General features: G+C 34.6%; 2 protein-coding genes across 6 annotated transcripts; both read right to left on the bottom strand.

Annotated features, from left to right (window-relative positions):
* Positions 1 to 4,968: 4,968 nt before the first annotated feature.
* On the bottom strand, positions 4,969 to 16,626 carry LOC109167721 (transcription factor bHLH36-like). Of its 4 annotated transcripts, XM_019316843.1 has the most exons (4): positions 16,514 to 16,626; positions 8,235 to 8,269; positions 7,773 to 8,129; positions 7,258 to 7,703 (listed from the first exon to the last, which is right to left on the bottom strand). In XM_019316843.1, exons 1-4 carry the CDS (start codon positions 16,596 to 16,598, stop codon positions 7,470 to 7,472), a joined length of 711 nt encoding a protein of 236 aa, XP_019172388.1. In that variant the 5' UTR covers positions 16,599 to 16,626; the 3' UTR covers positions 7,258 to 7,469. The 4 variants fall into 4 exon arrangements, with proteins under 4 accessions (XP_019172397.1, XP_019172388.1, XP_019172380.1 ...); XM_019316835.1 differs by lacking the exon at positions 16,514 to 16,626 and having other exon boundaries at positions 8,235 to 8,459; XM_019316825.1 differs by lacking the exon at positions 16,514 to 16,626 and having other exon boundaries at positions 7,773 to 8,135; positions 8,235 to 8,458.
* Positions 16,627 to 19,054: 2,428 nt separating this feature from the next.
* LOC109167709 lies at positions 19,055 to 20,267 on the bottom strand. 2 transcript variants are annotated; one of them, XM_019316806.1, is made up of 3 exons: positions 20,060 to 20,267; positions 19,605 to 19,967; positions 19,055 to 19,524 (listed from the first exon to the last, which is right to left on the bottom strand). In XM_019316806.1, exons 1-3 carry the CDS (start codon positions 20,207 to 20,209, stop codon positions 19,288 to 19,290), a joined length of 750 nt encoding a protein of 249 aa, XP_019172351.1. In that variant the 5' UTR covers positions 20,210 to 20,267; the 3' UTR covers positions 19,055 to 19,287. The 2 variants fall into 2 exon arrangements, with proteins under 2 accessions (XP_019172351.1, XP_019172358.1); XM_019316813.1 differs by having other exon boundaries at positions 19,056 to 19,524; positions 19,605 to 19,961; positions 20,060 to 20,266.
* Positions 20,268 to 26,782: the final 6,515 nt, after the last annotated feature.

Genomic DNA, 26,782 nt, shown 5'->3' with positions numbered 1-26,782 from the left:
GTTGTCCAAAACTCACGAATGAAATCTCCTTTCTTTTCAGTAATATATTTAAATTTCAAAGCAGTCGATCATGCATGCTGCATAATGCAAGAAATTAAGCTGCTTTGCGTAAATGTCTGCTTTTCCATGCACTATATATATCGTATATAGTACTAGCTATATATATAAAGCAGGCCGGGTTAGGAAATAGTTTAGTTAGTAGTAATCAAGGAAACAAGATCGATCGATCGATCATAGTTGAAATCATGCATGGAAGGAACATGTATGTGTAATGTGTACGAGGAAACAGTAACAACCAATGGAATGCAGCCGGCCGGCAACTTAAGATATGTTGGGAACATTCAACGGGCGCGGCGCTTTTCTCGAAATGTGAAGAAGAAAAATGTTTACAATTTTGTGAACATTTTGAAAAGTTGCGAAAAAAGGCATTCTGATCTCGTTACTGTTTTCAATCTGCTTCTTGTCAGAAACGGGGAGTACCTTTTAATGGCCTAACCCTAACTTTCCCTCTCTTCTCTTATCTTATTATATCCTATGTTTCCCTCTTCGCCGCAACCTTCACACCTTATAGCTTAGCTTGTCTCTCCTCTCCATTTTAGAACACAGCTTTCTCTCCTATTTCTCCTCTCCATTTTCAAAACACACAGCTCCTATTCATTCCACTCCACCCAGCGGATGTGTTTGACTGGCAGCGGAGTGGTTTCACCGCCGTAGATTAGCGGCAGAGGAGTACGTGATTTGACCGGCGGAGCGGAGATCGGCAACGGCGGCTAGTTGGTGCAGTGACAGCCTTGTGTGATTAATACGGTAACACGATAATAGACACAATTTCAAACTACACCAACTTAATATTTATGTACTTCTTATATTGAATATATGCTATTATTTAAATAATTACAAAAAAAAAAAATTCTATATGGAGTTAAAAATAATAAATTATAAATATAATTAATATAAACATTTTATAATAAATTAAATGAAAATTGAAATGAATAAATAGTAATAAACTATTCTAATTGCGTAAATATTATCTTATTCTTTAATTTACTTGATAATAATATTTATTTAATTAGTATAGGCTGATAATTAAATATGGATAGTGACAAACAAATCAGTAAACAATAATAAAATATATATGTTTATGTATATTAGAAAAAACAACAAACGTTTATGTAAAAAAGTTGTATATACACACACAGACAACGTTTGTAATTTCATTTAAGAAGTTGAATTGATTTAATTTCAACTGTTAAAGTGCAATTTAGTTATTTACTAATATATTATTGTGCATTACAGTTATGGATCCACCACTATTTCATCCCGGACCAATTGACTCATCAGTTCTTGTATGTCAACTAAAACATCGATCTCAGTCAATATGGAAGGATGAAAAATACGATGCTCGATTAAGAATATCAAAGTGTGATAGCCAGATATTTACTACCGAACCTCGAGAGCCACGAATGGTTGAATATGTGAGGGCTGCAGGGTTTTACGGTGTTGCACATTTAGGCCGTATTAATCTTGATCACGGCACTTATAGAGAGGTGGTGGCCAGAGGTTCATGCTTTTCATTTTCCATTCGGTGAGGTCGGCATAACACTTCAAGACGTTGAAGTGCTATTTGGTTTGAGAGTAGATGGGCGTGCAGTCACGGGTAAATATAAACGCAGTGTTGACGATTGGATTGCTCAATGCCACAGATTATTGGGATACCGCCCTCAAAATTCTTTTGTGACCCCGACCAGGATTACCGCATTACCATCCGTGCCTGATGTGAATGCATATAGCACTAATTTGGAAGTGCAACAGGCTACTCGTATCTTGATTCTTCATTTGTTTGGAGGTTTTCTTTTTCCCGACACAGCGAATAATCAAGTAAAGTTATGTTTATTAGATTTTTTGGAGGATTTTGACGAGTGTGGTCAATACAGTTGGGGATCCGCTGTGTTAGCCTATCTTTATAGGTCAATGTGTCGCGCAACAGATACTTATGCCAAATCAGCATGCAGGTGTCTTACTTTATTACAAATATGGGCATGGGAAAGATTGCCTATGGTGAGGCCTCGTGGAGTATTACCATTGGACTAGCTTGGCAATTTACCATATGCAGCGAGGTTAGTTGTAATATGTTTAGTAAATATTTTTGTCTTGTGTGTGTGTGTTTTCATTAGTTAGCTTGGTTACTTGGAATATAGGTGGTTGTACCTGCACAGTTGGCCTACCGTGACGAAACATGTTATCCGTGCTTATCGAGATAAATTTGATCGGGTTAAAGCTAAACACGTAAGAGATGATTTTCTTATACTTATTTGTAATTTTTATATAACATAATTGCATATAAGAACATATTTAATTTTTTGTTCTTTGTTATTGATAATACGTTGCAGTTTAAGTTCACTCCATATGACATTGAGAGTTTGCCCGATTATTGTCAAGCTGGATCACTTATTTGGAGAGCGCGAGTGCCATTAGTGTTTTTCTATGCTATTGAGTATCACTACCCGGAGCGATTTTGTAGACAATTCAATTGTTTGCAAGGCATTCCGCCATTTGTGCAGTATAGCCAAAAGATGCATGATACTGACGGTCGATCAGAATCGGGCAAAGACATTATTGATTGGGGTGAAAAGCATGCAATACATATTGAAGAGTGGGAAGATCGACACAATCTTGACAATCTTTTAGTTGCCATGCTACCAAACCAACGATCTGGGATGACATCACGTTACAAAGTGTGGTTTCATCGGTATGGTAGACGAGTTATTGGTAACCCAGCTCATAAGTCATATGAAGGTTATGTCAAATCTGCTCCGAGGGTACATAAAAATGATGAAATGGTTCGTATGTTATTACTTTTAGAATTCAGGAATATTTAGTTTAATGTTATTAATTATTCTGTTTTATGTGCTATTTAGTTGCGTACATTGCGTGCTATATTTCATACCTCGCGGGATGCATTGGATGGTGCGGGCCTGGCCCCAGCTATGGCCTTGAGGCATATTTTGGATGATGCAAAGGCTCAATTAACCAGATCAGACAACAAGGAGTATCCTGATCCTGATAGTGGTAGTGATAGTGATAGTGATAGTGATGTTGACGTTAGTGGTGGTTATATTGTTCAAGCTCGTCATAGGGATGGACGACCAGAACGTGAACACTTGAGGGGTGGACCGGCCATGGGTGGGCCCCAAATGAGAGAAATTAATGCAGCAATACAAGCACGGGCTCAATTAACGAGATGGAACAACGAGACCTATCCTAGTGGTGCTAGGGGTAGTGGTGGTGGTGGTTATATTGTTCAGGCTCATCGTAGGGATGGACGAAGAGAACGTGAACACTTGAGGGGTGGACCGGCCATGGGTGGGCCCCGAATGAGAGAAATCAATGCAGCAATACAAGCACAGACTCAATTAACCAAATTGGACAACGAGGCCTATCTTGGTGGTGCTAGTGGTAGTGGTGGTGGTGGTTATATTGTTGAGGCTCGTTGTAGGGATGGACGGCGAGAACATGAACACTTGAAGGGTGGACCGGCCAAGGGTGGGCCCCGAATGAGAGAAATTAATGCAGCAATACAAGCAGGGGTTAAGGCTGAGGCAGAGTCCGGGGATGATGGAGATTCGGGTGATGGGCATATTCAGTACAACAATTGGGTTTAAAAGATGCTCTATTGAGCTTTCACTCAGCAATTTGTTAGCCGCACAACTGTTATTCCAAATTCTGTACTTTGTATGACAAAATATTATGTTTTTTGTTATCTTAATGATTTTCTGGGTTCATGGTATATGTACGCTTCCAATGTTTTTTTTCTTTCTTGGATTGTTTTAGTACTATGTTTTTTAATCCTTTTCTAGAGCCTATTCTCTTTCAAATTCACAAAAATCAATACCCAGATTTTGATTAATTGGATTTAGTATAAAGTTGTATCCTTCAATTAGCTACATTCGATTATTAATTTCTTGAAATCTTGTTTTCTGAGTTCTGGCCTACAAGTTTGTTATCTTTCTCTTTGAAAGAGACTCCTAGCAAAGACCTGAACTTGAACATATGTGTAGAGTGTAGATGGACATAATCAACTATTGAACAACGTTGTACTGCAATTGCTCATGCCTTTGCCAATCCTCAAATAAGAGCACACATCGTTTACACCGAGGAAGTTATGATTTTGCACCAATCTAAAGTTAAAGGGATTAGACTCTGCTATATTATTCTTTAGCAGTCTAACATCACTCTCTGTAGATAAAAGTTTTGTCCAAGAAAAGCATAAGAAAGGAAGGAGATTTATCATCAATACAAGCAGGGGATGAACGACGAGAACGTAGTGGTGATAGTGGTGGTGGTGGTTATATTGTTCAGGCTCGTCGTAGGGATGAACACGAGAACGTAAAAACTTGAGGGGTGGACCGTCCAAGGGTGGCCCGCGAATGAGAGAAATTAATGCAGCAATACAAGCAGGGGCTAATGTTGAGGCAGAGTCCGGGGGAGATGGAGATGTAGATTTGGGTGATGGGCATATTCAGTACTATAATTGGCTTTAAAAGATGATGGACTGAGCTTTGACTCACAACTGTTATGCCAAATGCTGTAGTGTATGAGAAAAGATAATTAATGTTATTTCCAATGTTTCTTTTTTCCTAGGATGGTTTTAGTACTCTGTTTTTTTATCCTTGCCCACACAGCTTATTCTCTTTCAAATTCACAAAAATCCTTTAGAATGAATATTCAATTAGCAATTCTTGGTTTTGAAATCTTGTTTTCTTAGTTCTGGTTCTCAAATTTGTTCTGTGCCATCCAGCAAAGACCAAAACCTGAGCATAATCTACCATTAAGGACTTCATATTTTATTGTTTGGGTGTTTACGAAAAAATGTTACTTAGAGATTACAATTGTACATGAATCCACAGATCAGAAAGATGGCCGGATGGAGATCGGAAAGGATATTGATGCATTAATATTGGATGGATATGATAAAATAATGCTCAATAAAAACAGCCTTCAATAAATGAACAGAACTTCTAGGAAAGTACCAGAATCATTTCATAGGCATACACACAGTGATTTTCATGTGATGTACGTTATTTTTACGGGTATTTAGTATGGCGGTGGATATTGAAGTTCTTGAAATGGTTCCAGTGAATGGAATCCCCAGATGTCATAATCCTCCCAGGAATCCGATGATTGTTGCTCCGTTGTTTCCTCAGGGCAGGAAGATCCATAAAGCACTTGCTTTAGTTTCTCAGACAACATCGTACCTCCGAATCCTTGTTGATGGACAACCTGCAGCATGGAGTTCCCGTGTTGTTGGAACGTGGCGTTGGCAACTTCAAGGCCGTGTTGGTGGAGTATTCGAATGATGTTGTGGAACCCAGCTACACCTTCCAAGTCATTCACGAGAACAACGTGGGTGCCCGGACCGATATCAAGAACTTGGATCAATGGTGACGACCTGTGGTCGTCGCATGAAGAATAATGTGGTCTTTTTCTACTGCTGCTATTCATCATCATCATCATCTTCTGCAACTCTTCTTTCTTCTGCTTGTTCTTCTCCACTTCGTTCTGTAACCATCTTATGTACTTCACCGTCTCATCCACTTGATCATGCAACGCCATCCCTTCCTGCAAACAACCAAGCTAATTAAGAATATTGAACAACAACCTCAGACAAACTGGTCAGACTGTTAACTTGTTAACCATTAAGATTACAAGTTCGACTCTCAGTTGGAACAGCCTGTTAGTAATTAATAAAAAAAGAAATGCAAGATTTTGTAAAACCTGAGAGAGATGAGGTGGGAGCAGAGAGAAGAGGTGTTTGTAGAGGGTCTTCAACTGATTCCTCCGGTTCTTCTCTACGTACTTCCTTTCCAGTTTTGGAGATGTTTTTGGCAATCTTGACGCCATTTTCTTCATTCCTTCAATTATCCAGGCAAGCTAGCTTCGGGTAAAACAATGATGTCCCAGAAGCATGGGGTTTTAAACAATGAATTATTGGGTTGCATGACGTGTGAAGTGAAACGTCAGCTGAGCTTCGAAGTCGGATTTTCAATTGATTAAGTTTGACTGGCTGACCATATATGCATTTGGCACCACGGGATGGAAAAAGACAATCAATTATTTTTGTTTACTTTGAAATTGCATTGCAGGACATAATGGGTTTGCGTAAGATGATGTGGTTGTGAAAGAAAATGTGGTAAAACATATTTAGAGATTGATTGGAGCAGACAAGAATCCATCGTTGTCTGTGGAGGTGTGTAGTGTTGTTTTGCATGTTAATTTCATCTCCTCGTGTTCCTCGTTCTGTATGTTCAAAATGCTTACTAAGACTCAGGGAATCTCATTAAATAATGTCAAGAATATCCCTCAGAGGGCGGTACCACTGTACTAGGCCAGTAGTACAAGGAACATGCATGTTTCCCTGGTCAACAAAATCATATTATAAACCAACAACCTATTATTATATTATTATATATATATATTGCTTTTGTTTCCCTGGTTTCAACACTCATACACTGCATGCTTAACTGTACTGTTTGATATTTCTTGGTGAACTTTAACACCTGTAATATATATATATAAAGAAATTAAAATACTCTTAATGAATTAGTTGTGCGTTCAACCAATCCCCTTTGGCTTTCACACAATTAGATTGCCATTTTGTTATAATAATAAAAATAATAAAATGGTGCGCATTCATTTGAAGATGGAGCCGGCAAATTAGACAATTTAATAGGAAAGAAAGCTCCACATTTCTTCCATGATAGATATTGATCGATTTCACTGCATGCATGCATGTATCTATATTCGCTTGTACAGTTGTACCTGGGCCGTGTGGGTCTGATGAGTTCTTTAAGTGAAAATGAGTGGTGGGTTAATGATGGGATTAAATAACTACCTTACTTCAGGTTATATTAAGCTGTCGGCCACAGCAACCAGTAGATAAAGTTTAATGATATTTGTTATGTAGTATATGTTCATAAAAACAAAATTTTATGTACATAAACATTATATTATAGGTGCATTATGAATATAGTGTGCTAATAAGTACAATATATGAAGAGTATATTAATCATGCTATCTTAAAACAACATCATTTTACATGATTAGATTATTATAGGTTGAACTCGAATATAATTGTGGCATATATTGTTGTGTAGTTTAATATAGTGTTATATTATTTCACAACCAATAACACATACATGCATCACTTGCACCCATATATATATATATATATATATATATATATATATATATATTGAATTTTAAAACTTAACGATACTAATAATAATGTCTACTATACTCAAAACAATCATGTATTGTGATCATACATGATTGCACTGAGAACTATGAAAATTATATATGGAGAGTATTACAAATATACAACAACTAACTAAGTTAAATGAAATAGAAGTATGACTGCTTGAATAAGCCTTTCCTCCTGTCCAATGTACACCTACTTTTTTGTTCTCTAATTAATTTTGGGCGCAATAATACTCGTTTCCCGCTGTCCAAAAGAAACTGGGTGGCGGGTTCTGACATTGTACTAGGAACTGTTCTAATACGGGGAATCCCAGATTGTCACGTTCGATGTCATAATTATTATCCCATGAATTTAGCGGTTCTGATTCTATTGCTTCCCCGCCGGGGCACCCTTTAATCACCACTTTTAGTCTCTCAGCGATCATTCCCATCTCCGACTTGCCAACCTGAAAAAAGCCAGGTTAGTCTGAGATAAATTTCGGGAGACACGACAACATAATTAATAACCAACGAACCTGTTCATGGGCAACCTGCAACGTAGAATTGCCGTGGATTTGGAAAGTGGCATTAGTAACTTGGAGGCCTTGTTGTTTATGAAGTACTCGGATGATGCCGTAAAACTGAGAGATACTTTCTAGTCCATTGATCAAAACAACCGACATGCCCGGACTGGTATCAACAACTTGTATCTCCGGCGGCTCAGTCTGCTCGCCGGCCGCCGGTATGCAGTTACGACATGATGAAGAATTTGGTGTCTTTCTGCTCTTCTGTAATAACTCTTCCTTCTTCTGCCTGCTCTTCTCCAACTGATTCTCCAAACATTTTATATACTTCACCGTTTCATCCAGCTGATCCGGCAATGCCATCCTCTCCTGCATCTCAAGACGACGACAACGTTAAGTTGAGCATGATATATATATATATAATATAAACATGCATGCAGTTTAAACTTTTAGTCGAGACAGGTCGAGGAAGACCTGGTGAGCAGGGAGAAGAGAAAAGAGGTCGGTGTAGAGGCTCTTCAAGTGATTCCTTCTATTCTTCTCTATATACTTCCTTTCCAATTTGGGAGCAGGTGTTTTTGTGGTGGTGGTTAGTCTTGAAGACTGACCTTTTTCTCTACCCATTTTATATATATCACTAAAACACCAGAAGATGAGATTAAGCTGCTAGCTTAGCAAGTGACCAGAAATGATGGATGATTGTGTGGACGAGATGGGGCGGGGTTTTATAGCCACACCTTAAACCTGAGGTCAAGAAATAATTTAAGGACTATCGATCGGAGCCATTTATGTTGCAATTTAACCATTTGAAAACGAAGTTGCATTGCATTGAATTTTTATTTTTATTTTCCTTTTTGAAAATTTTCCATTGCATTTACTTTGACTTCAATTCTACACATTATGTTTATTAAAAAATGAATTAATTTCACTTTTGGTCCCACGACTTTTGAGTTTTTATCACTTTTGGTGCACAACTTTAAATTTTTTCACTTTTGGTGCTTAATTTTTTTATTTTTATAAGTTTTGGTCCTTCCAGCCAAATTGATGGTAAAATATTTCCGGATTTTATATTTTAGGGACAAAATCGTCATCCAATTTAAAGATCTTCAATATTTAAACAAAAGAAAAATCATATTAAAAGGAAAAAAAGAGTTTGCCAATGGTCGAAACTATAAATCTCATAGATCTGTCTGGTTTCTGCCCGTCTTCCCCATTATTCTCATCGATCAAACACCTATAGTTATGATTTTAAGTGATTTTGTTTAGATATTGAAGATGCTTCCTTAGGATGACAATTTTACCCCTAAAAATATAAAATCCAACAACATTTCGCTGTCAATTTGGCCGAAAGGACCAAAACTGATAAAAATAACAAAGTTAGGCACCAAAATTAAAAAATTTTAAAGTTGTGCACCAAAAGTGATAGAACATCAAAAGTCGTGGGACCAAAAGTGAAATTAATTCATACATCTTATGTGAAATTAAGAAGCCGAAGACAAAGTTTACGACCAAATTGAAAGTCTATAACTCTAGTAAGAATGTGAGTCACCATGCAAATTTGCGGACCTCATATAACAAACACAATCTGTGGATTCTTGTCCATGACACTAAATAAAGCCTTACGACCGTGTAGAGTTACTTCCAAATAAAAAATAGAGAGATTTAATTTGAGCATTAGATTTAAAAAACCACATTAACTTGGTATACCCTTAGCTTGTTCTATATGATTTAATGTATATACCAGGCCAATTATATAAATATAAATAAATAAATATATATATATATATATATATATATATATATATATATATATATATATATATATAGATTTACATTCAGGTAAAAACACATCTTAAAATACAAACATGTGGACAATTTGATGTCATTGGATGGTGGTATTGGACGGTCCTGATTTTTTCTTCCTACGCGTTGTGTGCATGTAAGTATATTAATGTGTGCACGAACTTTGATGGATGGTTGTGATTTTTCCTCCTACGCGCTGTGTGCATGTAAGTATGTTATTGTGTGCACATGCTAATCCCAGAAATTGTTGGCAGTACGCCCTGTGTGCATGTAAGTATGTTAATGTGTGCACGAGTTCAAGTTTGTATTTTAAGGGGAGTTTGTATTTTAAGGGGGTTTGTATTTGAATGCAACCCTCTCTATATATATATATATATATTCTAAACCGGAACCGATTCTCATTTACAGTTTTAGAAACTTGAATTAGGATATAGATCAAATATCAATTTTGGTCCTACGAGTATTAGTAAAATAACGATTTTAGTCCACATGTTTCATTTATACTAATTTTCATCCACGATTATTGTTTTAGGACCAATTTTCATCCACCATTATTATTTTAGTACCAAAATTTATCACGCCGATCACCCTTCCATTTAAGACATGCTGAAATCCAAAACATTTAAGGGTATTTTCGTCATTTTCAACTTAAAATTCCAATTTGAACATGAATAACAAGATTTAAGGCCTAAGATTGATCCTAATTCGCAGTTCTTCCCCTCATCTTACCTTAATTTGAGGAGGAGAACTACGAATTGAGATAGATCTTAGTGCTTAAATCTCTTTATTCATGCTCAATTTGGGATCTTAATTTGAAAAGGACGAAAATACCTTTAATAATTTCATATTTCGATATGTATTAAACAAATGGGTGACCGGCGTGATGATTTTTGGCACTATATAACAATAGTCGTGGATGAAAATTGGTATAAATTAACAATGTGGACCAAAATTGTCATTTTGCTAATACTTGTGAGATCAAAATTGGTATTTGCTCGAATCTTTTATATATATATATATATATATATATATATATATATATATATATATATATATATATATATATATATATATATATTATATATATATATATATATATATATATATATATATATATATATATATATATATATATATGTTCTAATTCTGAATCTGAATTTAAACTGTTAGTACAATTCAGGTTTAAATTTGATTACAATAATAGACACATCCAATTCAAAACAAACCATGAGTCATGCACTCATGCTTATCTAGAACAACCAGTAACTGTACTGTCAAAATCCAAACCTCAAACAGTGCAGTGTATCAAAACACTTATGGTCAATAGGTTGAAAAAAAAATTGAAAAAGATAGAACTTGACCCACACTACTTAATTGGGGATAGTGACGGAAACAGATATTTTTAATTTCGTAAATGAAAATAAACAATTTTTTTTTTTTTTTTTTATAACCCACGCTCAATATATGAAATGCATCTTCATTTATTTTTGAAAATTATTTGTATCCATGGTAAAAATATGTAGGGGTTGAATAAGTTGATAAAATAAATTTATATAAAAATATATATAAATATCTAGGATTTAAATTTTTAAAAAATAATCTGAAGAACAGACGAGAAAAAGGAAAAAGATGAAAAATTCAAGTTATGTATAACATACACGTACTCTCCTCAAAACTGATTTGCTATATCCCGATGGTACTAGGAGCATTGTAGAACTTGTAGCATTAGTCTCTCAAGATAAAATGGACTACAGTAATATTTTTTTGAAAATATGGATTACAGTAATATAGTTGAACATTCACGCTATATTATTCTAGACGAACTAGAATAACAAGCGAACACTTCAAAATTTTATCAGAATGGCTGGCAGAAATTGGTTGGAAAAATGATTTACGTATGAGAGAGGAAAGGAATTGATTGAAAATCAACAAAATTTTGATATGTTCAAAATCAACAAGAAACCATCTCCCCAACATCAAGTATTTCTAGGAGAAGGTGAAATAATTAGTAATTAACATGTAAAATAAATTAAGATTTGTAACTTTCACAACTTAATCTGGAATTTAACACAATTGTTGCAAATGTTAATTCTTAAAATTAAATTGAAATTAATTCCTACATATCATAATCTAAAATAAATTCAAATTTGTAACCTTTATTACTGACAACTTAATCTACAATTTAACACAACGGTTACAAACATTAATTCTTAAAAATAAATCAGAATTAATATAGACGACATTCGTGAACACATAAGTCGCGGGTGCACACAAGTCAAGTGAACCCTCATATATTTATATAAAAAATAACCATTTTAAAATGTCATTTTTACTAAAAATTTTCAAAAAAATACAAATTTAGGTAAATTGCATACACCAGGACTATTTGGTCTAATGGTACTCGGGTTGGACTTTCATTTGAAAGATTATGAGTTCAAGCTTCAGAGGCGTTATTGTTCTTTGTGTTTCAGTAGGTTGAGAAAGCATATGAACAGATACTACAATGTAATAGAGCCAGTAGCATTCACAAAAAAAAAGGTAACCTTTCTTACTTTCTCCTCCTGGAAAGCATTTAGCAAATAATTTTTTTAACCTATATATGTTTATTGAAATTTTAAAGATTAATGTTTATTTTTGTTCTATCGTATTCAATATTTGCCAATTCCTGTCAATGACCCTTGCCCCGTCTCCTACGTAAACTCTTACTATGAGTGGTTTTCTTCAAATGTCCTAATCGGATGTTAGTGACAATATGGACCTGCCACAATTAGAGGTGCCCCGACTTGGCGTAGGTTAGTATTGATCAGGATCGACCCAGGATAATTTGTGTCGGTCTCGTGTTGGGCCTATCCCAGACCGGTCCCAAATTAGGCCTAGAATTTTTATTTATTTTTATATAAAATATTTATAATTTTTTTTTTTGTTTGAAATGAAATTTAAACCATTGACCTCATGATTAACAACGAATGTTTTTACCACTTAAAATACTTTAATCTTTTGATATAATAATGCTAATTAATATATATATATATATATATATATATATATATATATATATTGAAAGGTTCCCGTGCGGTTGGATGCTTCCCGTGCGGTTGTGAGGTTATTAACGTGTGTGAGATTTGTATTCAATGTGCGTGAGTGTTGTATGTAATGTGCCTGAGATTTGTACTTAATGTGCGCGAATGTGTAAAATGCAGCAGAAAATATGGTTATCAGCTTCTTCCCCATCCCCAGCACTGCTTCCCAAAGTGAATAGTGTGTTGCTCTGCTTTACTGATGTTTACAATGAAATAAAAGCTTTCCAAAGTGAATACTCAAATTCTATCCTTATCAATGGTCTATGCAGACCGATCTTGGTGCGAGAATCTGGAACTTCTGTTGTTTGCTTCAATTCCAATTTGTTTATTTATTTATTTATTAATTGATTTATTCTGCTATGGTGAAGGTGAGTATGGAGGACATAGAAAAACTAGTGGAAAGAAACAAAGAATTTTGATCTACTGGTGATTGGTCTGCAAGAGGTTCCTCAGATTAATGTTTCCAGATTGTTGAAAATTCTCTTATTACTCACGCACATTAAGCACAAATCTCACGCATATTAAGCACAATACTCTGGCACATTAAGTACAAAGCTCACGCATATTAACATGACACATATTAAGTACAAATCTCAAGCATATTGAGCATAACACTCACGCACATTAAGTATAAACCTCACGCACATTAATCCACCGCACGGGAAGCAATAAATGCACCGATCAGGTGCAAAGATAACTTCCTGTGCGGTTAACACAAAAAGACGCACCTTTAAGTATAGAATTGACGCACCTAACCTTAATCATTAAAATGACGCATCTTAAGTAAACAAACCACGCACCTTAAGCACACAAACAAAGCACCTTAAGAATAAAAACCACGCACTTTAAGTTTCAACAACTGACGCACCTTAAACATACAAATCACACACCTAAAAAGGAAAACAACGCACCTTATTAAAAAGGAATATCACGCACCTAAAGCTTTAGGTCATGCACTTTAAGTTTTAACAACTGACACACCATAAGCACACAAACCACGCACCTTAAGAAGGAAAATCATGCACCTAAAGCTTCAGATCAACGCACTTAAGTTTTCAGCAACTGACGCACCTTGAGCTACAGAGTACAAAAATCACGCACCTTAAGTTTGACGTAAATGCAAAAAGACCAAATTGTTACCTCGTTTTTTTTTTTTTTTTTTTTTTTCATTGTTAATTCTGGACGTTGATTTAGGCTAGATAAATGGTTCAGATCTAACCGCACAAACGCACAGGACACACCAACCGCACAAGAACTGAATTCATATATATATATATATATATAGGGAAGGGTTCATGTGCGGGTATAGCTTCCCGTGCGGTTGTGCGATTAGATTTGAGTCGTTGATCAAATCTAGATCAACGACTCAAATCAATGAAAATTTAAAAAAATAAATAAACGCGTGTCTGGAAGAAAGCCACGCACAAGTGTTAGATCTTAAGCACAAACTCACGCACATTAGGTACAAAACCCACGCACATTAAGCACAATCTCACGCACATTAAGCACAACACCCACGCACCTTAAGTATTAACTCACAGACTTTAAGTTTTAACAATTACTGACATTAATCACTAACCTTACACACATTAAGCACAAACCCTATGCAAATTAAGCACAAACTCCACTCACATTAAGAACAAATCTCACGCACTTTAAACACAAAAGTCCACACTTTAAGTTTTACCAACTACTCACATTAAGCACAACTCCACGCACATTAAGCACAAAACTCACGCACCTTATGCACAAGACTCACGCATCTTACATACAAAACTCACGCACATTAATCACAGAACCGCTCAAATTAATTTTGACCTAGATTCAAAAATTACAAATTGCCACCGCGTTTTTATTTTTAAATTTTGGTAATCCTGAACGTTGATTTAAGCGAGATGAATGGCCTAGATTAAACTGCACAATTGCACCTGAGCACTCTAACCGCACCAGAACCTAATTCTATATATATATATATATATATATATATATATATATATATATATATATATATATATATATATATATATATATACACACACACACACACACACACACACACACACATTCACGTGCACTTTTTCAAAGTTAATATTTTTGTTTAAAATAATATTTTAACCATTAATTTCAAAATAAAAAAATTAATATGATTTTCTAAAAATTTAAAAATTTATAAGATTTTAATAACATTCGAACTTGTACTATTAATTTTTTTTATAAGACTTGTAATATTATTTGATAACTTATAAATATTATAAAGTGTATTATAATTTATAAAGTCCAAGCTAGATTTTGTCCGGGCCTAGACTGTGCCTCGGCCTAGTTTGCGACCTGGGCCTGTGCTGGTTTAGACCCGGGCACCAGGCCATTTTTCATAGGACCTGAACCGGCCCTCTATAAGCCGATTCAAGTTTAGATTAAGCCTCTCCCAGACTCGCTTTTTACCGAACCGATTTAGGGATAGTTCGACCTTGCATCGGCCCGTGGCCACCTATAACCACCATAGAAACAGGTCATTAGCCACCTTCTGGTTAGAAATAAGAACAACAACAAAAACAAAAACTACAATATAGGCCTATTTGGTAACATAGTTAGCTTATCAGCTAATTTTGACTTGTTTGACCACTATTAGCTGTTTGACTGGGTTAAACAGTCAATATGAGTATTTGATTAATTAGCTTTTTGTAACAGCTTATTGCTCCAAAACGCTAAAATTCATAAAACTGCTCAAAGTGACTTTTTTCGATAAGATTTTGGAGAAAGTCATTTTGCATGTAATCAGCTATCAGTCAACCGCTAATTTATCAAACATCTGTTTACAATCAACCAATGCTATCAACTATTCAAACTATTAATTATAATTATTATCATAAAAGAAATTTAAAAAAAAAAAAAAAAAAAAAAAAAAGAGGGGGGGAGTCGTAGCAGTGGAGCTTGAGGCTCCTATAAAATCGCCTAAGGCTCCAGAATTTAAATCCTCAAATGCTTGTCCATCTATTGATGGGCAAGCTGGGCCCTTCATTAAGGAGCTGTGATGGCTTCACTCTCAATTACTTTTATTCTCTTCGTCCCATTTTATGTGTCAGGTTTAGTTAACAAAGCTTGATTGAAGTTATAAATGAACAAACTTGTAGGAAAGTACCAGAATCATTTCATAGGCATACACACAGTGATTTTCATGTGATGTACGTTATGTTTACGGGTATTCAGTATGGCGGTGGATACTGAAGTTGTTGAAATGGTTCCAGTGAATGGAATCCCCAGCAGGAAACCGGTGATCGTTGCTCCGTCGTTTCCTCACGGCAGGAATTGGAAGATCCATAAAGCACTACTTGCTTTAATTTCTCAGACAACATCGTACCACCGAATACTTTGGAACGTGGCGTTGGCAACTTCAAGGCCGTGTTGGTGGAGTATTCGAATGATATATGATGTTGTGGAACCCAGCTACACCTTCCAAGTCATTGACGAGTACAACGTGGGTGCCCGGAGCGATATCAAGAACTTGGATCAATGGTGAGGATTTGTGATCGTCGCATGAAGAATGAGGTCTTTTTCTGCTGCTGCTATTCTTCATCATCATCATCTTCTGCAACTCTTCTTTCTTCTGCTTGTTCTTCTCCACTTCGTTCTGCAACCATCTTATGTACTTCACTGTCTCATCCACTTGATCATGCAACGCCATCCCTTCCTGCAAACAACCAAACTAATTAAGAATGTTCGGGACAACTTAAGCCAACTTAAGGTTATAAGTTCGATTCTTTGGAATAGTTCTCGGTTAATGGCCGCAGATTTTCCTTGTTAGTAATAAAAAAAGAAATGCAAGATTTTGTGGTGGATTGAGGGACAAGCTGAGAGAGATGAGGTGTTTGTAGAGGGTCTTCAATTGATTCCTCCGGTTCTTCTCTACGTACTTCCTTTCCAGTTTTGGAGCTGTTTTTGGCAATATTGACGCCATTTTCTTCCTTCAATATAATTATCCAGGCAAGCTATAGCTTCGCTTCGCTTCGAGTACTAAAACAATGATGTCCCAGAAGCATATATGGGGTTTTAAACAATGAATTATTGGATGGGTTGCATGACGTGTAAAGTGAAACGTCAGCTGAGCTGCGAAGTCGGATTAATTTTCAATTCATTAAGTTTGACTGGCTGACTATGCATTTGGCACCACGTGATGGAAAAAGACCAATTTATTTTATTTGATTTTATTTTTTTGTTTAATTTGAAATTGCAGGACATATATAGTGATTTTAATTTGCGCGCGTAAGATGATGTCGTACGTTGTTGTCTGTGGAGGTGTATGTAGTGTTGTTTTGCATGTTCATTTGATCTCCTCGTGTTCCTCGTTCTGTATGTTCAAAATGCTTACTAAGACTCAGGGAATGAATCTCATTAAATAATGTCAAAAATATTGTTCCGAGGGCGGTACCAGTAGTACAAGGAACATGCATGAAAATTCAACAAAATCATGAACCAACCTATTATTATATTATATATATTGCTTTTGTTTCCCTGCTTTCAACAATCATACCGTGCATGCATAACTGTACTGTTTGATATTTATTGGTGAACGTAATTCATTTTTTAAGAAATTAAAGGATAAACAAATATAAAGACAGTGAATTGACATAGATAATAATCAGTAAATAATATTACATATCCTCAGGTGACACTTCGATTTAAATGACTATTTCATGAAGTGTTTTACATTTTAATAGATAATTGTTGTTTGTGGAAGTGAGCTTAGACCTTTTTTTTTTTTTTTTTTGAAAAAATAAAATAAAATTATTATTACTATATGTATAATTTTTTTATAAAGAAATTAAAATACTCTTAATGAATTACTAATTGTGCGATCAATTTCTCTCCATTTTTGTAATAAAATTGAGCGCATTCATTTGAAGATGGAGCCGGCAAATTAGACAATTTAATAGGAAAGAAAGCTCCACATTTCTTCCATGATATTGATCGATTTCAGTATTTCACTGCCCCATCGAATTGTATGTATCTATTCGCTTGTACAGTTGTATCTGACCCGTGTGGGTCTGAGTTATTTAAGTGAAAATGAGTGGAGGGTTAATATTGGGAGAGACCAAGTACCTCACTTCAGGTTATATTGTGGGATGAGGTGGTTTTGTATTAATTAAGTCCGGCTACAGTAACTAATAGATAAAGTTTAATGATATTTGTCATAGATAAAATCTAATGATATTTGTCATGTATTATGTTCATAAAAATAAAATTTTATGTAAATAAACATTATATACTACATGTGCATTATGGATATATATAATGTGCTATGAACAGTGTATTAATCATGCTAGTCCATGATTGGTTGGGTGGAATAACTATATATATATATATATATATATATATATATATATATATATATATATATATATATATATATATAGTGAAAGGTTCCCGTGCGGTTGAATGCTTCCCATGTGGTTGTGCGAGGTTGAATGCTTCCCATGTGGTTGTGCGATTGATTAATGTGCGTGAGATTTGTATTCAATGTGTATGAGTGTTGTGCTTAATGTGCCTGAGATTTGTATTTAATGTGCGTGAATGTGTAAAATGCAGCAGAAAATATGGATGTCAGCTTCTTCCCCATCCCCAGTAGCCATTGCCCCCTCCCTGATGATGATGCGGAGGCGGGCTATGGTGGTTAAGAATTATGGGAGTAATACAACAGAAATCCACACTTAACTGGTGTGAAAATTTTGTTGTGCGTGCGTCATCTATATAAACATTCAACTACACTGAAGGTAGCTGATAATCCAGAATCCATGGCCAAATTGAAGGAAGAAGTAACAAGAAGCTTGGGATGTGCGTGAGTTTTCTGTTCTGCTTCCTTCTATGCTCGTAATTATGAACTACTAACGCACATTAAGCACAAATCTCACACATATTAAGCACAATACTCAGGCACATTAAGTACAAAACTCACGCATATTAACATTACGCACACATTAAGTACAAATGTCAAGCACATTAAGCACAAACACTCACGCACATTAAGTATAAACCTCACGCACATTAATCCACCGCACAACCGCACGGGAAGCCACAAATGCACCTGATCCCTTCCCTATATATATATATATATATATATATATATATATATATATATATATATATATATAACACATACATGGAGCACTTATTGCACCTATCTATATTGAATTTTAAAACGGTACTAATAATATAGGCTCAATTTGTTAAATGGTTGTTAGCTGTTCAAATTAGGTTAATTAGAGAGTATAACTAGTTGATAATATTAATTAGTTGATAAATTAACTGTTAGTTGATAACTATTTGGTATAATTACAAAAAGCTAATTAACCAAACACTTGCATTGATTTTTTACCAAATCAAAAAGCTAATAGTGATCAAATAATAGCCAAAATTGGCCTATAGGCTAACTATTGTACCAAACAGAGCCATAATGTCTAGTGTACTCAAAACAATCATGTATTGTCATACATGATTGTACTAAGTAATATTGAAAATTATATACGGAGAGTATTACAAATATACAACAACTAACTAAATTAAATGAAATAGAAGTATGGCTGCTTGAATTGGTCTTTCCTCCTGTCCAATGTACACCTACTTTTTTGTTCTCTAATTAATTAGGAGTACTAATTTTGGGCGCAATAATACTCGTTTCCCGCTGTCCAAAAGAAACTGGGTGGCGGGTCGTTCTGACATTGTACCAGGAACTGTTCTAATACGGGAAATCCCAGATTTTCTTGTTCGATGTCATAATTATTATCCCATGAATTTAGCGGTTCTGATTCTATTGCTTCCCCGCCGGGGCACCCTTTAATCACCTCTTTTAGTCTCTCAGCGACCATTCCCATCTCCGACTTGCCAACCTGCAGAAAGCCAGGTTAGTCTAAGATAAATTTCGGGAGACACGACAACATATAATTAATAACGTATGTAACCAACGAACCTGTTCATGGGCAACCTGCAACGTAGAATTGCCGTGGATTTGGAAAGTGGCATTAGTAACTTGGAGGCCTTGTTGTTTATGAAGTACGCGGATGATGCCGTAAAACTGAAAGATACTTTCCAGTCCATTGATCAAAACAACCGACATGCCCGGACTGGTATCAACAACTTGCATCTCCGGCGGCTCGCTCTGCTCGCCGGCCGCCGCCATGCAGTTACGACATGATGAAGAATTTGGTGTCTTTCTGCTCTTCTGCAACAACTCTTCCTTCTTCTGTCTGCACTTCTCCAACTGATTCTCCAAACATTTTATATACTTCACCGTTTCGTCCAGCTGATCCGGCAATGCCATCCTCTCCTGCATCTCAAACGACGTTAAGTTTAGCATAATGTATATATATAAAATACAAACATGCACGCAGTTTAAACTTTTAGTCGAGACAGGTTGAGGAGGACCTGGTGAGCAGGGAGAAGAGAAAAGAGGTCGGTGTAGAGGCTCTTCAAGTGATTCCTTCTATTCTTCTCTATATACTTCCTTTCCAATTTGGGAGCAGGTGTTTTTGTGGTGGTGGTTAGTCTTGAAGACTGACCTTTTTCTCTACCCATTTTATATATATCACTATAACACCAGAAGATGAGATTAAGCTGCTAGCTTAGCAAGTGACCAGAAATGATGGATGATTGTGTGGACAAGATGGGGCGGGGTTTTATAGCCACACCATAAACCTGAGGTCATGAAATAAGTTAAGGACAATCGATCGGAGCCATTTATGTTGCAATTTAACCATTTGAAAACGAAGTTGCATTGCATTTTTATTTTTATTTACCTTTTTGAAAATTTTCCATTGCATTTACTTTGACTTCAATTCTACACATTATTATATTGCACATGAAATTAAACGGCCTTTTTCTACTCCGTTTATTAAAAAGTGGAAAAACGGTCAAATAAACCCTCAAACTTTACCTAAGAAGTCAATTAAGTGCCTAAACTTTTTAAAGTTGCAATTAAACACATCAGCATCTTATTTTGGTGCAATGAAGCCCAAAAACCAGTTCGTAATCTGCTATCACAGGTCACTAAAGTTCCGTTCAATATTCCGTCCAACTCCGACGACATTTTTTCCCGAGTTTTCCGAACAAACTAGAATCTAAAGTCGCCTTGATGCTCCATGGTTCCATCTCAACCAGACACTCCAATCAGATTCCTCTCAGCAATCACTCTTGAATAGCCCGTTCACTGCACCATCCCGAACAACGCTGTGAACGGGGCAATTCAAGAGTGATTGCTCAGAGGAATCCGATTGGCGTGTCTGGCTGATATGGCAACATGGAGTGACAAGGCAGATTCGGATTTGAGTCTGTTTGGTGAATTCGGGAAGAAATGTTGCCAGAGTTAGCCGAAATGTGACCGGAATCCTAGTGACTTGTGATAGCAGGTCACTAACTAGTCGTTGGACTTTATTGCACCAAAATGATAAGTTGATGTGTTTAATTGCAACTTTAAAAAGTTTAGGAACATAATTGACTTCTTAGGTAAAGTTTGAGGGCTTATTTGACCCTCTTCCCTTAAAATTATCTCATGACTACATACATCTTATGTGAAATTAAGAAGCCAGAGACAAATTAAAGTTTGCGACCAAATTGAAAGTCTATAACTCTAGTAACAATGCGAGTCACCATGCAAATTTGCGGACCTCATATAACAAACACAATCTGTGGATTCTTGTCCATGACACTAAATAAAGCCTTACGACCGTATAGAGTTACTTCCAAATAAAAAATAGAGAGATTTAATTTGAGCATTAGATTTAGAAAACCACATTAACTTGGCATACCCTTGTTCTATATGATTTAATGTATATACCAATTATATAAATATAAATATAAATATAAATATAAATATAAATAAATAAATAAATAAATAAATATATATATATATATATATATATATATATATATATATATATATATATATATATATATATATATATATATATATATATATAACGACATTTAAACTGTTTTGTTGATAGATGACAAAAAATGGTCATGTCATTATAATATTAGGACCAAAAGTGAATATTTTGGTAAAAAAAAAAAAAAAAAAAAAAAATAGCTGTCATCTATAAATCTAGGACTAAAAATGAAATTTACTCTATATATGTTCTTATTCTGAATCTGAATTTAAACTGTTAGGGGGCGTTTGGTTCAGGTTATATTACATAACCAAGGGAATGTGACATTCCCGAACTTACATTTCTATGTTTGGTTCATATTCTCTGAGGGAATATAACATTCCCAGGGAATGCAACATTCCCTCCACATAGGATTTTGAAGGGAATGTGATTCCCTTCATTTTGTTAGGTAATGTAAGATAACCTTGGATTTTATACATTTTGTCATTTTAATTCTAATTATTTAAAGATATATATTTTATGTTAGCTTAATATTATTATTATTATTATTATTATATTATATATTTTTTATTACGTTATGTTAGCATATAAAATAATTTTGTTTCTCAAGTTCAAGATTTTAGTTAATATTTTAAAATCATGTAATTATATATGACACTGTTATCTTATTTAATTTTTATATTTATTGAAATATATATATATATATATATATATATATATATATATATATATATATATATATAGAGAGAGAGAGAGAGAGAGAGAGAGAGGCGGGTTCAGGTGCGGCAGTGTCTTACGGTGCGGTTATTTCTTACGGTGCGGCAACACCAATAGTTCACCAAATATGCACCATCAACGTTAGGAAATACACCACACAAAACAGAGTAAACAGAGCCCTGCATCACCAAACACACACCATTAGGTGTGAGTAAAAACACCATACACTGTTCGAAAATACACCATTGGGGGTGGTGAGTTATATGGTGTGTTTTTTTTGAGTCTGTGGTGTATTTTGTGATGTTTTATTACATTTCATTGGGGTGTGTTTTTATTACACTATTGGTGCATATTGTTAACACTGTTGATGTATTCTGGAATTTGACCGCACCGCCGCACCGTAAGACCCCGCCGCATATGAGCGCTCTTCTATATATATATATATATATATATATATATATATATATATATATATATATATATATATATATATAACCCTAAACCAAACATGATTATATTACATTCCTCAATTTTAACCAAACAAAGGAATCTAACATTCCCAACAATCTAACATTCCCTAAAGTAATCTAACATTCCGTGAACCAAACGGCCCCTTAGTACAATTCAGGTTTAAATTTGATTACAATATAATAGACACATTCAATTCAAAACAAACCATGAGTCATGCTTATCTAGAACAACGAGTAACTGTACCGTCAAAATCCAAACCTCAAACAGTGCAGTACTGCAGTGTATCAAAACATTTATGGTCAAATATGTTGAAAAAAAAAATTGAAAAAGAAAGAACTTGACCCACGCTACTTAATTGGGGATAGTGACAGAAATAGACATTTTTAATTTCGTAAATGAAAATAAACAATTTTTTTTTTTATAACCCAGGCTCGATATATGAAATGCATCTTCACTTATTTTTGAAAATTGTTTGTATTCTTGGTAAAAGTATGTAGGGGTTGAATAAGTTGATAAAATAAATTTATATAACAAATATATATAAATAACTAGGATTTAAATTTTAGAAAAATAATCTAAAGAACAAACGAGAAAAAGGAAAACAGCTGAAAAATTCAATTCGTGTGTAATACACACTTCAAAATTTTATCAGAAGAGTTGATAGAAATTCGTAGGGAAAATGATCCTACTAAAGCACAAAAGGTCAATGCCGCCTCCACTAAGGCTCGAACCCACACTCACTCTCTCATCCTACTGAAGCACAAAGAGTCAATGTCGCGCGAGAACCCACACCCACTCTCCCATATGCGAGTGCAAAATCTTGGTGCCATTAGACCACAAGCTCTTGGCAGAAGGTGAAACAATTAGTAATTAACAATGACATTAATTAACATCTGAAATAAATTAAGATTTATAACTTTCATAATTGACAGCTTAATCTGGAATTTAACACAAACGGTTGTGAATGTTAATTCTTAAAAATAGTTTGAAATTAATTCCTACATATCATAATCTAACTAGTATATTTTTATGCGCGATGCGCAAAAAATAGGTGCCCAATATTAATACATTATATTAAAATTTTAAATTTATTTAGATTTTAGATATTTAAATTATTCTAAATAAATAATAATAATCTCTACCAAAAAAAAAATAATGTAAATCATTTTTATAAATTTGATATTTATATTTATGTAATAATTAACATATAACTCAAGTATTTAATGTGTATATATTATTATTAATGAAGAAGATAAGAAAATATATGGTGGATGCATGTGCATGGTAACAATAATGGAAAAGATAACGGAAGTTATAACGGTAAGGGTATGTTTGTCCAAAATATTTTAATGTACAACCTTTATAGCATAATGTACAAAAAAAAAAAAAAAAAAAAAAAAAAAAAAAAAAAAAAAACTTAACGGAAAAATCGGACATAAATCAGGGGTATAACTTTCATTCACACTTATTATGTTTTTAGAAATAAATTCAAATTTATAACCTTCGTTACTAACAACTTAATCTACCATTTAACACAACGGTTACAAATATTAATTCCTAAAAATAAATTAAAATTAATGTAGACGGCATTCGTGTACACATAGGTCGCGGATGCACACAAATGAAATGAACCCTACATATATTTATATATATAAAAAAAATAACCACTTTAAAATGTCATTTTTACTAAAAGTTTTTAACAAAACATAAGTTTAGGTAAATTGTATACATTTCTTACTTTCTCCTCATGAAAAGCATTTAGCAAATAATTTTTTTAACCTTTTTTTTTTTGAAATTTTAAAGATTAATGTTTATTTTTGTTCTGTCGTATTCAATATTTGCCAATTCCTGTCAATGACCCTTGCCCTGTCTCCTAGGTAAACTCTTACTATGAGTGGTTTTCTTCAAATGTTCTAATCGGATGTTAGTGACAATATGGACCTACCACAATTGGAGGTGGTTAAGTCTAGGCCTAGGTTAGCACATATCAGGACCGGCTTAGGATAACTTTGGCCGGTCTCGTGACGAACCTATTCGAGCCGGTTCTGAACCTGGGCTTGGACCTTTTATGAGCCAATTTTGAACTATGTCCAGAATTTTTATTTATTTTTATATAAAATATTTATAAATTGTTTTTTGTTTGAAATGAAATTTAAAACATTGACCTCACCATGATTAACAACGAATATTTTTACCACTTAAACTACTTTAACCTTTTGCTATAATAATATTCTAATTTATATATATATATATATATATATATATATATATATATATATATATATATATATATATATATGGTACGAATGTTTCGCCCAGGAGCGAAATAGGAATGGATTATGTTCGTCCACGTGTCCAGATCTAATGGATGAGAAACACTAATTTTTTAAAAAAGCGCGGTGGTATTTTCGTAAATAATTGAACATTGAAGTGCAAGTAAAATGTATTACAAGTGCATGTAAAATTTATTATAGGTGCAAGTAAAAATTTACACTGAGCATCAATACTAAGTGCACCTATAGTTATAAGTAGTTGCACCTATAGTTCTAAGTAGTTGCACACATAATTATAAGTAGTTGCATCTAGGTGCATGAATGTTTGCGAGTGGTTTTCAGTGGTATTACTACCCGCTGAACTAAGATCAATGAATTTTAACAAGACAAAATTACATGCACTTATATGTGAAAGTAGGTGCACCTATAGTTATAAGTAGTTGCACCTAAAGTTATAAATAGTTGCACATATACTTATAAACACACCCATGTGGATGAATGTTTGCGGGAAGTGAATGCTAACAAGACAAAATTTAGGTGAAAGTATGTGCACTTGTAAGTGATTTTACTTGCACTTCGATGTTCAATTATTTACGAAAATGCCACCGCATTTTTTAAGCTATTAGATCTGGACACGTGTCGCACGCTGATTCGTTCGCATATTTCTTCCTGGACACTTATTCGCACCTGAGTGCATCCCTATATATATATATATGTGTGTGTGTGTGTGTGTGTGTGCGCAAAGATAACTTCTCGTACGGTTAACACAAAAAGACGCACCTTAAGTGTAGAATTGAGGCACCTAACCTTAGGCATTATATTAAAATGGCGCACCTTAAGTAAACAAACTACACACCTTAAGCACACAAACAAACCACCTTAAGAACACAAACCACGCACCTAATGTTTTAAATTGACGCGCCGTAAGTTTCAACAAGTGACGCACCTTAAACATACAAATCGCACACCTTAAGAAGGAAAACAAAAAATCACCACCTAAAGCTTTAAGCCATGCACCTTAAGTTTTAACAACTCACGCACCTTAAGCACACAAATCACGCATCTTAAAAAGGAAAATCATGCACCTAAAGCTTTAGATCGACGCACTTAAGTTTTCAACAACTGACACACCTTAAGCCACACAGTACACAAACCACGCACCTTAAGCACAAAAATCACACATCTTAAGAAAGAAAACCACGCACCTTAAATTTAACCTAGATGCAAAAAGACCAAATTGCCACCGCGTTTTTTTAATCATTGTTAAGCATGGACGTTGATTTAGGCTAGATCAATGGCTCAGATTTAACCGCACAAACGCACGGGACACACCAACCACACGGGAACTGAATTCTTAAACACACACACACACACACACACACACACACACTCACTCACGCGCACTTTTTCAAAGTTAATATTTTTGTTTAAAATAATATTTTAACCATTAATCTCAAAATAAAAAATTAATATGATTTTCTATAAAATTAAAAATTTATAAGACTTTAAAAACATTTGAACTTGCTATTAAAATGTTTTATAAGACTTGTAATATTATTTGATTTGATAACTTATAAATATTATAAGTGTATTATAATTTATAAAGTCTATGCTAGATTTTGTCCGGGCTTAGACCCCGGCCTAGAATTTTGCCTGGGTCTAGTTAGCGACCTGGACCTGTGCCGGTTTCAAGCCAGGCTCCAAGCTATTTTTTATAGGATCAGAACCGGCTCTTTATAAGTTGATTTAGGTTTGGCTTAAGCTTCGCCCAAATTCGTCTTTTTTTTTTTTTTTCCGAGCCA

The sequence above is a fragment of the Ipomoea nil genome, unplaced genomic scaffold, assembly GCF_001879475.1.
Source record: "Ipomoea nil cultivar Tokyo-kokei standard unplaced genomic scaffold, Asagao_1.1 scaffold0317, whole genome shotgun sequence".
Taxonomy (NCBI): Eukaryota; Viridiplantae; Streptophyta; class Magnoliopsida; order Solanales; family Convolvulaceae; genus Ipomoea; species Ipomoea nil.
This window is presented reverse-complemented; position numbering and strand designations above follow the sequence as displayed.

Coding starts and splice junctions, on each gene's coding strand:
- LOC109167721 (XM_019316825.1), bottom strand. CDS start 8,384: ATGGGTAGAGAAAAAGGTCAGTCTTCAAGACTAACCACCACCACAAAA. Junction 8,136..8,234: donor CTCTTCTCCCTGCTCACCAG/GTCTTCCTCGAC, acceptor CGTCGTCTTGAG/ATGCAGGAGAGGATGGCATT. Junction 7,704..7,772: donor TGCAGGTTGCCCATGAACAG/GTTCGTTGGTTA, acceptor GGCTTTTTTCAG/GTTGGCAAGTCGGAGATGGG.
- LOC109167709 (XM_019316806.1), bottom strand. CDS start 20,209: ATGGGTAGAGAAAAAGGTCAGTCTTCAAGACTAACCACCACCACAAAA. Junction 19,968..20,059: donor CTCTTCTCCCTGCTCACCAG/GTCCTCCTCAAC, acceptor ACGTCGTTTGAG/ATGCAGGAGAGGATGGCATT. Junction 19,525..19,604: donor TGCAGGTTGCCCATGAACAG/GTTCGTTGGTTA, acceptor GGCTTTCTGCAG/GTTGGCAAGTCGGAGATGGG.